General features: G+C 40.2%; 2 protein-coding genes across 8 annotated transcripts in view; both read right to left on the bottom strand.

Annotated features, from left to right (window-relative positions):
• Positions 1 to 14,532, bottom strand: part of LOC309348643 (kinesin-like protein KIF20A) — a 59,790-nt gene that overhangs the window by 40,636 nt on the left and 4,622 nt on the right. For all 7 annotated transcript variants that reach the window (XR_014159500.1, XR_014159501.1, XR_014159502.1 and 4 more), the window contains 8 exons: positions 12,332 to 12,428; positions 11,493 to 11,666; positions 9,782 to 9,893; positions 7,506 to 7,577; positions 4,947 to 5,093; positions 3,641 to 3,806; positions 1,354 to 1,524; positions 462 to 601 (listed from right to left, as the gene is read on the bottom strand). Coding sequence is in view for 4 of the 7 variants with exons in the window: in XM_081874170.1 (XP_081730296.1) it covers positions 462 to 601; positions 1,354 to 1,524; positions 3,641 to 3,806; positions 4,947 to 5,093; positions 7,506 to 7,577; positions 9,782 to 9,893; positions 11,493 to 11,666; positions 12,332 to 12,428 (1,079 nt within the window). In the remaining 3 variants the exon portion in view is untranslated. The remainder of the gene's footprint in view (positions 1 to 461; positions 602 to 1,353; positions 1,525 to 3,640; positions 3,807 to 4,946; positions 5,094 to 7,505; positions 7,578 to 9,781; positions 9,894 to 11,492; positions 11,667 to 12,331; positions 12,429 to 14,532) is intronic.
• The window catches only part of PLAG1 (PLAG1 zinc finger), a 65,117-nt gene continuing 63,325 nt past the window's right edge, over positions 12,741 to 14,532 (bottom strand). The window contains exon 9 of the transcript XR_014159529.1: positions 12,741 to 13,021. The gene's annotated coding sequence lies outside the window, so the exon portion shown is untranslated. The remainder of the gene's footprint in view (positions 13,022 to 14,532) is intronic.

Genomic DNA, 14,532 nt, shown 5'->3' with positions numbered 1-14,532 from the left:
AGTAGTACAGTCCTATTGCTGTTGGCTGGATATAAACACTGAATTAAACTGAAGAACGGCTAATAGAATTTCTTATATTGGCCATCCACTGTATTGTGCAAGACACATTTTCTTGGTTCCATACAAGTATAGTAATACAAAATCATTTTAGCTAAGAGAACTTGAGACAGTAGCAAATGTCTCTAACACAAAGATTTTATCACAGAATATATTTAAATGATTGCTAGAAAGCTATTACACAAATATTTGGAAAAGCAAGGCATTTTCAAACCAACTGCTTTGAAATAGTCCAGCATGCAACACAATACAAAAGATCATGGTGCATCAGTGGTCTGTCCTAGAATAAGGCATCCGTAAATATGATGCCTTATTCTAGAACTGATGATGTGCTAAGCCATGCTTGGAGTGGTGGGTGCCTGAGGCCTTTCAGTTCCTCACAGTTACAAAATCTTAAGGCTCACCTCCAGGCTTCTTCTGTTTCCATCAGTTGCTGAAACATTGCTTCGGCCATCTCCTTGCGTATTTGCACCTCAAGGAGCAGCTTGCCTTGCCTCTCTGCAATCAGCTTGCTCTTCAAGATCTCTGTCATTTTCAAGAGATCCTGCAGGAATGAAGTCAAATTAAGAACATGGAATCAAGGAGCAGAAGACAGCATGCGTGCCTGAGCTAACATTTGCCATTCATCAGAGTAGGACTGGGAGACCATTCCCCCCCCTCCTGTCAAGAGCCTCCCTTCCCCAACCTTGTGCTCTCCAGATGTTTTGGACTATGCCTCCAATCAGCCCCAGCCAGCACAGACTTGTAGTCCAAGCATCTGGAGGGCACAAGGTTGGGGAACATTGCCCTAAGGGGTAATAATCAGCCAAGGGTTACATGCTGGTTGGTAGGGCTAAGAAACCCATTACACAACTGGGAAAATACTTAGTGATTTCTATCTGCTACTAAGGATGGAAGGAACTGTCAGTTATGGTTCTCTCAGTTTCTCATTTTTCCAAACTTAAATTTAGTTCTCCATATTTTTGCAGAAATTTGTAAAACCTTGTTTGTTTGGAGAACTGCATCAAAAAATTGAGATAAGTGGAAAAACTGAAGGACTTTGTTTTAGTTCTCATTTTGTTTCAGAAAGTGTAGATTTGATAAATTCAGATTTAAATGCAAACTGAAAATTCTTCCCCGTCCCTAACCGCTACAGTCTGTTAAGGATTTAGGTCAGGTAACACAACTCAAAACAGTCCAAACGAAGTATTATATTGATTTAAGAATCACTCCATTGATTTTTAACACTATTAAGATGATTTAAATCCTACTGAGTAAGCATGCACCAGATCGTCTGAAAACAGTTTTAAACATTACCTCATGGTTCATAATAGTTATATCTATTTCCTCTTCTTCAGAGGAGATACAAGAATCCTCTGGAAGCTGCCCTGCAGATATGTCATCAAAGTGCACTGTAGGCCTATCGTCCCTTCCAATATATTTTTTGGGAAAATAATCAAATATTTTGTGCTGGAATGTTTGAATAACCTGAAAAATAATACTGTGTCAGTGGTTTAAATTACAAATAAGAGCACAATTTCACAATAAATTGTAGTTTTGCATTATCTGCCCTGGAAGGCCACAAAGGGAATTTTTAGAACTTTGGGAAGTACACTGCAATGATTATAATTGAGAAGCAAGGTTGAAAAGGTCAGTTGTCTAAGGAACCAAGCTTTAAATGCATTTGTTATGGCATATCTGTTCACAGTTTACACTGCAGCTCATATACACACATAGAACTCAATCATATGCGTGCTTTTGCTGAAGCCTTCTAAAATGCATGTCTTCTCTATTTACACAAAGAGGAGGTAAGGTTTAGATTTAAGAGTCAGAGAGCTGTAAGGTATGCTCTTTCGGTTCTTAAATTTGGACTCTCCACCCCTCTATCCTACTTTCTGAGTCTGAAAGCTCCAACAAGTGCAAAATGCAGCAGGTAGGTGGCTGATGGTTGCAGACAGCCAACAACATAAAGCATCCCTGCTAAAATGTCTGCACTGGCTGCTCGTAGGTTACTGGGCCAGGTTCTGTGTCCCTGTATTAATACGCCAAGCCCTGTACAACTCGGGTTCAGGATACCTTGAGCCATTTTATCCCAACTCAGTCTCTGGGATCATCCAGTGGAGTCCTGTAGTTGCTGCCTGTGTTTTAAAAGCCTGGTCAGCTCCAACTATAAGCCAGGCATTTAGTGTCGCTGGCCCCATGCTGTGGAACACACCCGCAGCAGCCATTTGGCAAGCAGCCTCCCTGCTAACTTTCAGACTCCTCTTGAAGCCAAACAGGCCCATTCAATTGTTTCAACATTTTTTCCAAAATGAGCCAATTACACTTACAATTATTTTGTGATGTTTTATGGTATATTATATTTTATTGCATTTGTATATGCTACAGTGGTACCTCGGGTTAAGTACTTAATTCGTTCCGGAGGTCCATTCTTAACCTGAAACTGTTCTTAACCTGAAGCACCACTTAAGCTAATGGGGCCTCCTGCTGCTGCTGTGCCGCCAGAGCCCGATTTCTGTTCTTAACCTGAAGCACTATTTCTGGGTTAGCGGAGTCTGTAACCTGAAGCGTATGTAACCTGAAGTGTATGTAACCCTAGGTACCACTGTATTGTATACAACCCTGGTATTTTATATGAGTGGGTGGTATGCCAATAATAATAATAATAATAATAATAATAATAATAATAATAATAATAAATAATTTATTATTTGTACCCTGCCCATCTGGCTGGGTTTCCCCAGCCACCCTGGGCAGCTTCCAACAAAGATTAAAAATACATTAAAATGTCACACATTAAAAACTTCCCTAAACAAGGCTGCCTTAAAACTACAAAAACACCACACACGCATATTTGCTGCTGTGAACTGAAGACTCAGAACATCGACAGAAGACATGAGAGTCTTGATATATATCAGGCATGTTACATTTGAGGTTGTAAGACTAGCTGCTACATTTTTTTATTTTGTTGTGCATTACAGTTACCGTAGATGGCCCAAGCAAGTAAGTATTCCTAGTAAAGAGGTCAGGATCCTACAGGCTACTTGGCATGGAGACACCTCAGCCAGGAAGCATTGGCTCATAAAGAAGGTAATTTCCAAACAGCTGTCTCCACCCCCATCATTCAGCCTGGACACTGAGGTCCAGCTCCGAGGGCCTTCTGGTGGTTCCCTCACTGTGAGAAGTGAGGTTACAGGGAACCAGGCAGAGGGCCTTCTCAGTAGTGGCACCCACCCTGTGGAACACCCTCCCATCAGATGTCAAGGAAATAAACAACTATCCTACTTTTAGAAGACATCTGAAAGCAGCCCTGTTTAGGGAAGTTTTAATGTTTGATGTTTTATTGTATTTTTAATATTCTGTTGGGAGCCACCCAGAGTAGCTGGGGAAACCCAACCAGATGGGCAGGGTATAAATAAATAAATAAATAATTTATTTATTTATTTATTTATTTAATTTATTATTATTATTAATACTATTATTATTATTATTATTATTATTATTATTATTATTATTATTATTATTTACCCAGGAAAAAACAAGGTAATGGTATAAAACAGGCTGTGCTTGGGGTATGTTGTGGAGGACACAGCCTTTTACTTACTTGCTTTGCTACAGCAGAAAACTTCATGACATGCAATGTCTCATCATAGGTAGAAGCACACTGGTTAATATTGACAATCATGCAAGCTTTGCCTTTACCACAGAAGAATGGCTGGAACAGGCGGGTCAGCTTACTCTCTCTGAAGGGAATGTATGCTGGCCTTAATCTTAAGAGAAAGTTGTATTAACATTAATTTCAACATGAGTGTGATTTGTAAAAGCAAGCATGGATTCAGACATGACCTTCCCTTTATCTGCAGATCAAGTACTTATTAGGACAGCTGTTTTCAGATTCAACAGATTGGTCCCATATTCATTCATTTATTCATTTTAATTATTGCCAAGAGACTGTTCCATCTACTTATCTTTTTAAAATTAAAGAGAAGAATACTGCTATAACACTATATTGCGAAAATGCTATACAGTTGTACCTTGGTTTTCAAACAGCTTATTTCCCAAATGTTTTGGCTCCCAAACATTGCAAACCTGGAAGTGACTGTTCTGGTTTGCGAATTATTTCGCTTCCTGCAGCCAATCAGAAGCCGCAATTTGGTTTTCAAACATTTTGAAAGAATTCCAGAATGGAATTCTGTTCAACTTCCAAGGTACGACTGCAGTACTATAATGTTATATTATTGTGGTGTTACAGCACTATACCTCTTTCATTTAAAATATAATTATAGCCATGAAAATCATTTAGTAATAACTAAAAAAAAGATTAAAACAAAATGGAGTCATAAAAAAGCAAGGGTCATAGTGAATGCCTGCTGAGAAGTACTAGGTTGATTTTCCTAATATGTTTTGCCCATGTCAAAACCCCCAAAGGACAGAAAAGGTGTGCTAATGGCATCTATACCCAGTGCTTTTTTGCTGGGGTGACGCAGGGGTATGCATACCCCTAAACAGTTTGGCCTCATTGAGAGGCAGTATTTCAATATGAGTAGGAAAATGAGAGTACCCCTAAACATTTTTTTAAGAAAAAAACCACTGTCTGTATCTATGAAGGCTGTGTTACTTTTCCTTTCCTCTGAAAAAAACATACAGAGATTTTTTGAAAACAGAGAAATGGCATAAGCAGCACAGAGAAAATGCAGGCTGTCAATGACTGGAGGACAGCATAATGTGGCTGCCTCATAAAAAGTGTGCATACAAAAGAATGAAAATAATAATGTTAGAATATGTTTTCAGCACTCTTACCCAATGAAACAGACACCGTGCTTCTTGGGGAACATAAACGTTGTGTAACAATAGGTTAGACTAAACAGTTTTATGTGAAACTGATGTGAAGATTTACTTTTGTCACTTACTTAGGGTTTTGATTTTGCTTTAGAGCTGCAATGCATTTTCCAAGAATAAGAAGAGAATTATTAATATTGCCTGCTTCTTTCAGTCTGTCTCCAAAGGTTTGTGCTTTATGGCATCGTTCTGATCCAGCCAAGTCACAGAGAGAGAGTCTGTACAAAGAATGCAGCTGATTTTAATATGAATCATTCTTTCTTTTGAAATTAATTTTTATTCAATCAATATTTGAATTTTAGGTAGCCTGGTACAACATGGACTCATAGTATTTTTAAAAGGTAAAATATACACTGTCAAGTAATAACTTTTATTATTGATCCTGTATTTTTACTGTGTTTGGGGGTAAGTGTGTTCCAGTGGCCACCTTCAGCTGTTGATAAGCATGTAACAAAGTTGTAGATTACTGTGACAGTAAGAAGCTGCACTGAACTGCCCCAGCCTGTCAGGAGGAGGAGTTTCTAAGCTTTTACTGTCATTTTGTTCTGGAACGATAGACTGTGATCAACACTTACAATTCATTTGAAGCAAATCAACTTCAAACCACAGGTATCAAATTGGCTTGGTTTTAAAAAAAATTAAAATCTCAATAAAATACATACGTATATCAATTACGAATACAGAACAACTAAACATGCAATACAGATTGATAAAATATTCATAGTAAGCCTGCAACTTATACAGGGGTTACGTTCTGGGGATCGTGCCTAAAGCCAAAATTGTGTATGGTCAAAATACATTGGGTTCAATGGCAGGTGAGATTACCAAACTCATTTCCCTCCAAATCCTGTCCCGTTTCAAATAATAATAATAATACTAATAATAATAATAATTTTGCCACGCACATAAAGTTGAATACACACAAGTTAATTGCATGTAAGTTGTGGGTTTACTGTATATTACTGTATATCCTTAAAACAGTTTCTCTTTTGTAGCACTGTTAATCTGTTACTTTACTTCCAACCAAGTAGATAGGATGAAGCTAGCTGCAGTTAATGTTGACTGCAATTCCAGAAACAGAGAAAACAGCAAATTGTAGCTAACTAGAATTTGAAGTGAATGCTTCTGATCTCCCAGCTGCATGGGAAATGTGGTGGGCTCAGAAACCTAGCTCACTTCAGGTTGTTCCTGGCACTAGAAACCAAGGTGGGGAACCTTTTTGGCTCAGTGGGCCAGACCCTTAGAAAATTCTACATTTGTAGACAAAACCTGATGCAGGAGGCTGCCCACCTGTCAATCAGCTGACACCATAATAATGTTGGGTGGCTGGGTTCCAAAATCAGGACTTCAAAGTACTACACAGCTCTTGCAAAAACAAACAAACAAACCCCATGTGATGCTTTAAATGCCCAAGGCTTTGACTATTCACCCATCTGTTGATGAATGGTGAAGACCAGACTGCTGATTACAGCTTTGATGAGGAATGGTGGGAAGCTCTCCCTCTTCCTGCTCCTGACCAGGATCCTGAAGCTACACCAGGAACAGTGGAGCAGTATAGATTTAGAGAAATGGTTTGCAGAGGGACATAGTTCGGAAAGAACAGCTGGGCAGAGCTGAATGGGGAACAGCTAGGAGAAGCAGAACAGGAAGAGAGAGAGAGAGAGAGATAACCGACTCCTCTTCGCTGGAAAGTGTCCAGTCTCTCTCTCCAAGGGCAAGGAGAGCTGATAAGGTTGCTACATAGAAGGCTCCAGTGGTTGCAAGATCAGGTTGCAAGAAGGGGGAAGTGACGGAGATGACTTGGGGGGAAGTAGAGGGGAAACTTAATTGGGAGTACCTTTACTCCCAGAATGGATGCGTTGTTCTTTTGCTGTGATCATTAAACACTCTTAAACTGGTAAGGGACTCTAATTGCTTTGTTCTGCTGATGCACAGCTAAAGGGGGGGAGGAAGCCGTTTCTCTGAAGCCTGACACAAAGCCTGCTTTCTGCAAACATTGGAACTCGCTAGTGCAGCCAGTTCAGCAGGCTTGAAGTTTGCTTTCTCTTGCCAAAGCTTGTGCACTAGCAGGTGTGTTCTCTACCTGCCTCACACCTGACATCACATATGATGGTTTGGAGAACACAGGTGGTTTGGTGAAAAACAGCCTTGTAGGCCAAATATGAACTCATGGCAGGCCAGGCCAGGCCAGGCCTAGCCTGCAGGCTGAAGGTTCTCCACCTGCTATAAACCTTGGCTTATCATGACATTCACATACAATCAGTTCATGTACAGAGTTACCCTATTCACCTTGATAAATGAAGCTACACACACACAAGGACAAAAAGATCTACATACTGCAAAATCAAAACACACTGTGGCATTTGTACAAGCACATTTACAAAGAAGAAGATTTTGTCTTCACTCAACTTTCTCTGCACCAGGAAAGCAGTGAGACCTACAAAGCAAAGTCTCAACATTGTTCCAGTGCCAAAGACAGGAGCTCCAACCTTAGGTCAGTAAAAAATGCTTGCACTTTAGCATAGTTTAAAACTGAGAACACTAGTTTGTCCTCAACAACTTTGCTATAATTCCACACAAAGGAAGATTCACTGTAGTACATATTTAGCAGAAGCAAAAAAACCACTTACTCAGAGACTCCAAGAACTCGTGGCACACTCTCATCACTCAAGCTGAGCAGTCGAATAGAAAATATACTGTGACTGGAGGAAAAGAGACAAGTTCAATGTTTTTATCATGTCATTATTTAATCTGTATTATGTTCTATATTGTGCTTCTTTACTTTCTCCTGTGGGGCTTAACTGATGTAGTGCTTGAATAATCAATCACATATATATTTGTTTGACATCTGTCTGGAAGTATTAATATTATTTAGAGTTTTTTATTCCTTTTATATTACAAGTACATAGTTTTTAAAAAGTAGAAGATATAAGAGAAGGTATCTCAAAATGGGATGGGGTTTAAAAAAAGAGAGAAGGGAAGGGAAGGTATCTTACAATTAGTCATATTGAGATAATGCATATAAACTTTACTTAACTGAAATTTTGGCATACAGCACACAAGCAACTTATGAACATTTAACTTTATAGGCTTGGCCAAAATGTGTTATACAAAATTTAAAAAGGGTCAGAAAAGGGGTGGGCATCCAGAGGCAGAATATTTGGCAATGCCACCCACCATTGAACCCAATGTGTTTTGACTATATACAATTTTGGCTTTAGGCATGATCCCCAGAACATAACCCCCATGTAAGTTGTGGGCTTACTGTTTAATAATACAGCAAGCCACCCATAGAAACATAGATTTCTTTCTATCAAAACGTCAAGACTCCATAATGTGCACTGGATAACGCATCTTCTATAATGATCAATAAAAATTACGTTCATTTTTGCCTGAAAATGTCCCAACTTCAATTTTGTCCTTTGAGTCTGATAAAGGAGGTCAATTTAGCCGTTAAAGCAGAGTCCCAAATTTTACCATACCATTCTATAATTGATGATACACCTCTGCCTAGAATTATATTCAGATGCCAAAGCTTCATAATACTCTTAACGTGCTGTTCTTCAATGTGCACAGATATTTAACATGCAAAAGCATTCATCAGAAAAAAGTTAGCTATGTCTAAGGTCCACACAGATCAATGGGACAAATTCAGAAGTCCCATCATTTCCCCTAAGATGGGAAAAGTCCCATATTTTCCAAACTTTCCCCCGGTTGGAGGAAATATTTGGAAATTAACTTGGCATGTGGGTATATCCCATATGCTTATTTTTTTTAAGCTAATTATAGAGAGGTTAAGCGGTTAAGGTTAAGGCAATATATTACTTTTTCTTTAAATTAGATTATGTAAAAAAAAAACCAACACACCAAATACAAAGTAACCTTTAAAATTGGCAGCTAGATTCCAGAATAAATCTAGTGCCAGTAGAAAGGATAAAGAGCAAGGGTCAATATTACAGTGTTTAGGATATCCACATACTCTCTCCAAAACCAAAAATGGCTGGACACTGGGTGTGGATGGCCATGCTCTAGTCTTGTTTATCTATCAGGGCTAGACAGGCCCCTTCTGCAATTAAGCAGGGCTAAGTCTCCTTCTCCAAGTCTCCTAGGAAACACCGCAACACAAACTAGTTGCAGCTGAGTGATCATTAACGAACAGATAGTTCTCAACATTAATCATTGATTTTTCCACAAGCAGAGATCCTTCTAGCCAGGAAGTCCAAGATAGCATATCCTTCTTCTAACAAGAAAGGGGCATTGCTGTCACAGGATATGAACCAATTCACCCTCATTTGGGTGCTGCCAGTGACTTGCACACATCAAGCAGGTTTTAAGATTTTGATCTAAACAGCAGCCCCTTGTGCTGTATAAAAAAACGGGAAAATCCAGGTGTACAACTTGCCATGGGCACAGAGAGCTGCTATTTGAAGAATGCTGGCATCACCCAGTAGCATCAGCTGGTGGACAGGTGTGCATGCTGCCTGGAAAATGGCCTTATGGGCCCAAACGGGCTTGTGAGCCCATAAATCATAGAATCAAAGTTGGAAGGGACCCTGAGGATCATCTAGTCCAACCCCCTGCAGTGCAGGAATATGCAGCTGCCCCATACGGAGATCAAACCTGCAACCTTGGCATTATCAGCACTATGCTCTAATCAACAGAGCTATCCACCCCTAGTTTAAAACCCTACATAGTTAATTGTGGTCTTAGTAATGCCATTAGCCTCAATTTTTATTATTATTTATTGAATTTATAGAGCGCCCTATACTAGGAGGTCTCAGGGGGGTTCACAGAATAAAATAAAAATATAAAACCACAAAATACACAATCAAAACCAAAACAGCAACAACCCAATAACCAGCCCCCTTCCTTAAGGAACAAAAACATCTAAAATAAGACCGCAAACCTTCTGCTTGATTGTTGGTTCATCCTGGTGCATGCCAAACTTCTGTTCTTATTTCCTACTTTAAGAATTTTGCAAGCCTCATCTGTACTCTTTATACTGATCCACTTTAAATCTGGGGAAATAAGGTATTTTATACAATTAAGTATGCATAACAATCAGAAAAACAGCAGTATGTAAACATTTTGGCACATTTACAGCATACAGCACTTTTCTACTTGCTTACACAAGAAATAAGACCCACTGAGTTCAAGGAGTTTTACGTATATAAATAAATGGGTGTAAGGTTACAACCTAAGTGTGAGAACATAATGGAGATCAAGATAGATTTGGAACAGCGGCAGCCTAAAGCAAGGGTGGCTAACCTGTGTGACCTTCCAGATGTTCTTGGACTCCAACTTCCATCAGCCCCAGCCAGGGATGATGGGAAATGTAGTCCAACAACATATGGAAGGTCACAGGATAGCCACACCTAATGTAAAAAAGCAATAAATATTATTGTTTTTAAAATTATACTAAACTGGAATCAAACCAGAATTTGAAGGACCACAGATATAAAGTATGAATTTTTGGATTTTTGAATAAAAACAGTAATACATAAATAAAATGGCATATTTTAAAATACATGTCTGTCTTCACAAGTTGGGGCAGCATAGAACTATTATTTTTAGATGCAAAATGAACAAGATTTTGGTGATCAATAACTGATCTCGCACCTCTTAATCTGCTTTAAAAGCAGCTGGCAGGGAACAGGGGAGGGAAGAAAATGAATGTGTGTTGGCTTTGAATTCAGAAACTCCTTCACCAGCACTACAGATGCCCCTAGGTTCTCCTTAACAGCACAAATAGCCATGTTATAAAAATGGTGAGGGAAGATTAAACATTCTCAAGCACATGGAGCCATAACTGGCCATCTGTATTAAGTGACTATAATGAAACACCTCAAAGCAATCCATCTGTGGAACCTTTTCAAGATTAAAAAAAAATGGGCGAACTTCATTACACCTTAGATTATTTACAATGGAAATCAAGGCTTACAAGTGTATTCTGTACATTTATTTGGTCTTGCAACTATTTGCTAAATTTGGCTGACAGTCGGAAAGCTGCGCCCCCTGGTGTCAAGAGCTTCCTCATGCAGCTGAAGCTGTCCACTGTCCAAGAAATAGTGGTTTTCAACCAGTGTGCCATGGCACCCTTGGGTGCCTTGAATGATAGTTAGGGGTGCCACAGGCAACACTGGCCTCTGTCCCTCTTTCCTTCCCTCCCTCTGATGCCCACTCACATCTCTGCCTCCCTAAGGATTGCACAGCTGTTTATTGCAGCAGCCCTGGCTATAAGCTCCACAGGCGAATGGTGCCACTGGGAGGCATCTATCTTTGGGGTGAGGTGGGATGTGGGTGCAGCTCAGAGACCAGGGATGGCAGCAGCTGCTGCCTGAAGGACTCCCAAGGAGAGAGGAGAGGGGAGGCGGCTGAGGGAAGACTCCACAAGGGAGGGTGTTTGAAAAGGGTGAGAGGCTGCCAGCTCTGCAGGCAAGGGGTGACATAACTGGGCTCCTGAGCCCCACAGGGCTGCCACAGAAAGAAATGTAGTTGGTCAAGGGAGCCGTGGACTCAAAAAGGTTGAAAACCTCTGGGCTAGATGGATTCTTGAGATAACTAGACCCAAAGATAATTATTCCTTTGAAGCAGTACCACCAAAGTTGCAGCATTACCTTTTACGTAAGAGTTTCCTCCCTGGTCTTCGCATATCCTTAAAACTTTGCGCTTCTGATTTTTCGATGCAGGCACTACATCCAGTAGGTCATAGATGTACTCATTGTAGATTTCAAAGAAAGAAACCCAAACAGATGCTAGGGTCCTGGGGCACTTGCTATAAACCTCAGAATCTAAACATTCAAGGATGGTGAATAAAGGGAGTAACTGTAATGCCTGTTTATTGTAAGGTTAAATTTATTTAGCTGCCCTTTGCCCTAAGGTTGCATTCCAACATTAAAACACAGTATCAGAAACAGTTTAAGACAACTTACAGCAGCAGAAGGTATGTGCTATTTTTGTTCTCATTTATGGATACTTCCTCCCAGGACAGCTATTGCACCATTCTTGTTTAAGCATTTGGTGCAAGGCACATACTTTTGGATTACTACACATTATTACACTAAAATCATTGGATGAGGTGCTCCTGGTTGCATTGTGCCTCCCGGTGATTCACTTAGTGGTGACCAAGAGGGGGGTCTTTTCAACAGCAATGCCCTTCCTGTGGAACCACCTCCCCCTCTGACAACTTTGGCACATGCTGGAAGCACATTTATTCCTGGATAAATCAGTACCAGCTGGGTTCTTTTAAATGCCTGCTCTGAATTTAATCATTTTATTTTGTGATATTACATATGAAAACCAATATACAAATATTTTAATAAATAAACATAGGGATATTCTTTCCCCAATATCCTACAAAAATTAATCCTGTTTTTATACAATTAGTACGCAATGCTATAGCGACCATTTTACACAATTCTATATGCATTTTTAACCACAAATATTCACCCATTACCTGATTCATTCAAAACAAAACTTGGTGAGCTACAGCTACTAGAAGTTGAGCCTGATGCACTTGAAGATGTGATAGACTTTGAAGTATTTTCAGTATCCTTGATGAAATACAAAAATGTCAAGGTTATGTTGCTGCCTCTGTATTCACACCTTTAAATTTCTACAGGAGGCAAGCTATCCACCAATTAAGTTTTTTAAAAACAAAACAACTGGTATAGTTCCTAATTAAATCAATTTTGAATGGGATATTCCTAACAATTCAAGGTAAGTGAATTTTTGGAGATTATTATTAATAATAATAATTAAATCTGTATACCACCTTTCACGGGACGCGGGTGGCACTGTGGGTAAAACCTCAGAGCCTAGGGCTTGCCGATCGCATGGTCGGCAGTTCGAATCCCCGTGGCGGGGTGAGCTCCCGTCTTTCGGTCCCAGCTCCTGCCCACCTAGCAGTTCGAAAGCACCCCTAAGTGCAAGTAGATAAATAGGTACCGCTTTCTAGCGGGAAGGTAAACGGTGTTTCCGTGTGCTGTGCTGGTGCCGGCTCGCCAGAGCAGCTTCGTCACGCTGGCCACGTGACCCGGAAGTGTCTCCGGACAGCGCTGGCCCCCGGCCTCTTAAGTGAGATGGGCGCACAACCCTAGAATCGGACACGACTGGCCTGTACGGGCAGGGGTACCTTTACCTTGACCTTTTACCACCCTTCACCCAAAGAACCCAGAGAGGTTCACAACAGGAAAATACAAAATGAGAATACAAAATATATAATAAAACATAAACAAACCAATAACCTCCCTCCCACAAACACATTTTTAAAACTATAGAATGTTAAACAGCCAAATGCCTGGTTGAAGAGAAACACTTTCATCACCAAGAAGAATTCAAGATGAAAGTCAGACTTTGGTTGAGACTGAAAAAGACATGTAAGAAAGGCAAAGTATGTTGTGGCCCTCCAGATGTTGCTAAACTGCAACTTCCATTCCTGACTATGCTGACTTGGCTGATGGGTACAGGAGTCCCAGAATATCTGGAGGGCCACAGATTCCCCACCCCTGATCTAAGGGATTGAGAAAAAAATCCATAGTGGTATTTATCTTATTTCTTCCTTCCTTCCATAGACCTCCATGCTAAACAGCAAAATGCTTTGAGAAGTCCCCTTGGATGCTCTGCTGTGTTATCATAATAGTTAAAGATTCCTCCTGAAGTGAACAGCATGATTCAGCACTCAGAACTACCACACCTTAGAAATGCATAAGACTAGGAGAATAAAGCCAACTTGTTGAACACAACATGCACAGCAGTGGCACGAGTGCATAAATGCACAAGAAGCTAAAAACACCAGTCATGCATGTTTCCTGCTTTTGGAAGCGGTCTCAAATGAAGAAAAGAAAAATCAGAGTATTTATTTATAAATTGCTTTCATCCCAACCTTTCAGAAGCATCTTACAGAACAATCACTTTAAAACAAGCATGCAAGCCTTCTCTGTGGAAGGATGTTTTTTGTTGTGGAGGGTGGGGGTGATTAAAAAAAAAAACAATCCTCCTGTCACATTGGGAATATCCCCTCACTCACACAGTATAGGATATTCCACCATTCTTCATCAGTTTCTTTTCTTTCAGTATAGTAAGCGGCTCATGCATACGTCAAACAAAGTTTTAATAATAAAGAAAATTGTAACACAATAACATACTGTCTGAGAGAAATTAAAACAACATCCTGAGGCAAGAATGACAGTTGGTTTCTCTAACTCAGTGATGGCCAAACTTTGCCCTCCATCTAACTGAACTGAACTGAACCCCCGAAGGTATGGGCCAATTCCAGAGCACAACACTTAAGGCCCTCCCACCAGATGACAGACATTCTACTAATCAAATTAGGCCCCAGTGCCTTTCTTACAGTTTTGAGAAGCAAGGCCACCACCTCATTTACATTCGGAAGCTTGAGAGCCTGCTCTCCATCAGCACAATGTGGCAATGCTGGAGCCAACAGCTCCCATAAAGCCCCTTAACCAGTGGCGCCAACCTCCTTTCCAAAACATTTTAATCTCACCCACATTTTTCAAAGATGTCCCAGTGTTTCAAAGAGAAGTGCAAGGTTAGGTGGCTATCTCAGGATCCAGAGGAATTCTGGGGAACATAAGATGGCTGTAAACCAGTGCCCATCCTTGCTACTGTTTTCTGCGGTGTTTCCACCCCACATAA

This window comes from Podarcis erhardii (genome assembly GCF_964252035.2).
Source record: "Podarcis erhardii genome assembly, chromosome: 8".
NCBI lineage: Eukaryota > Metazoa > Chordata > Lepidosauria > Squamata > Lacertidae > Podarcis > Podarcis erhardii.
This window is presented reverse-complemented; position numbering and strand designations above follow the sequence as displayed.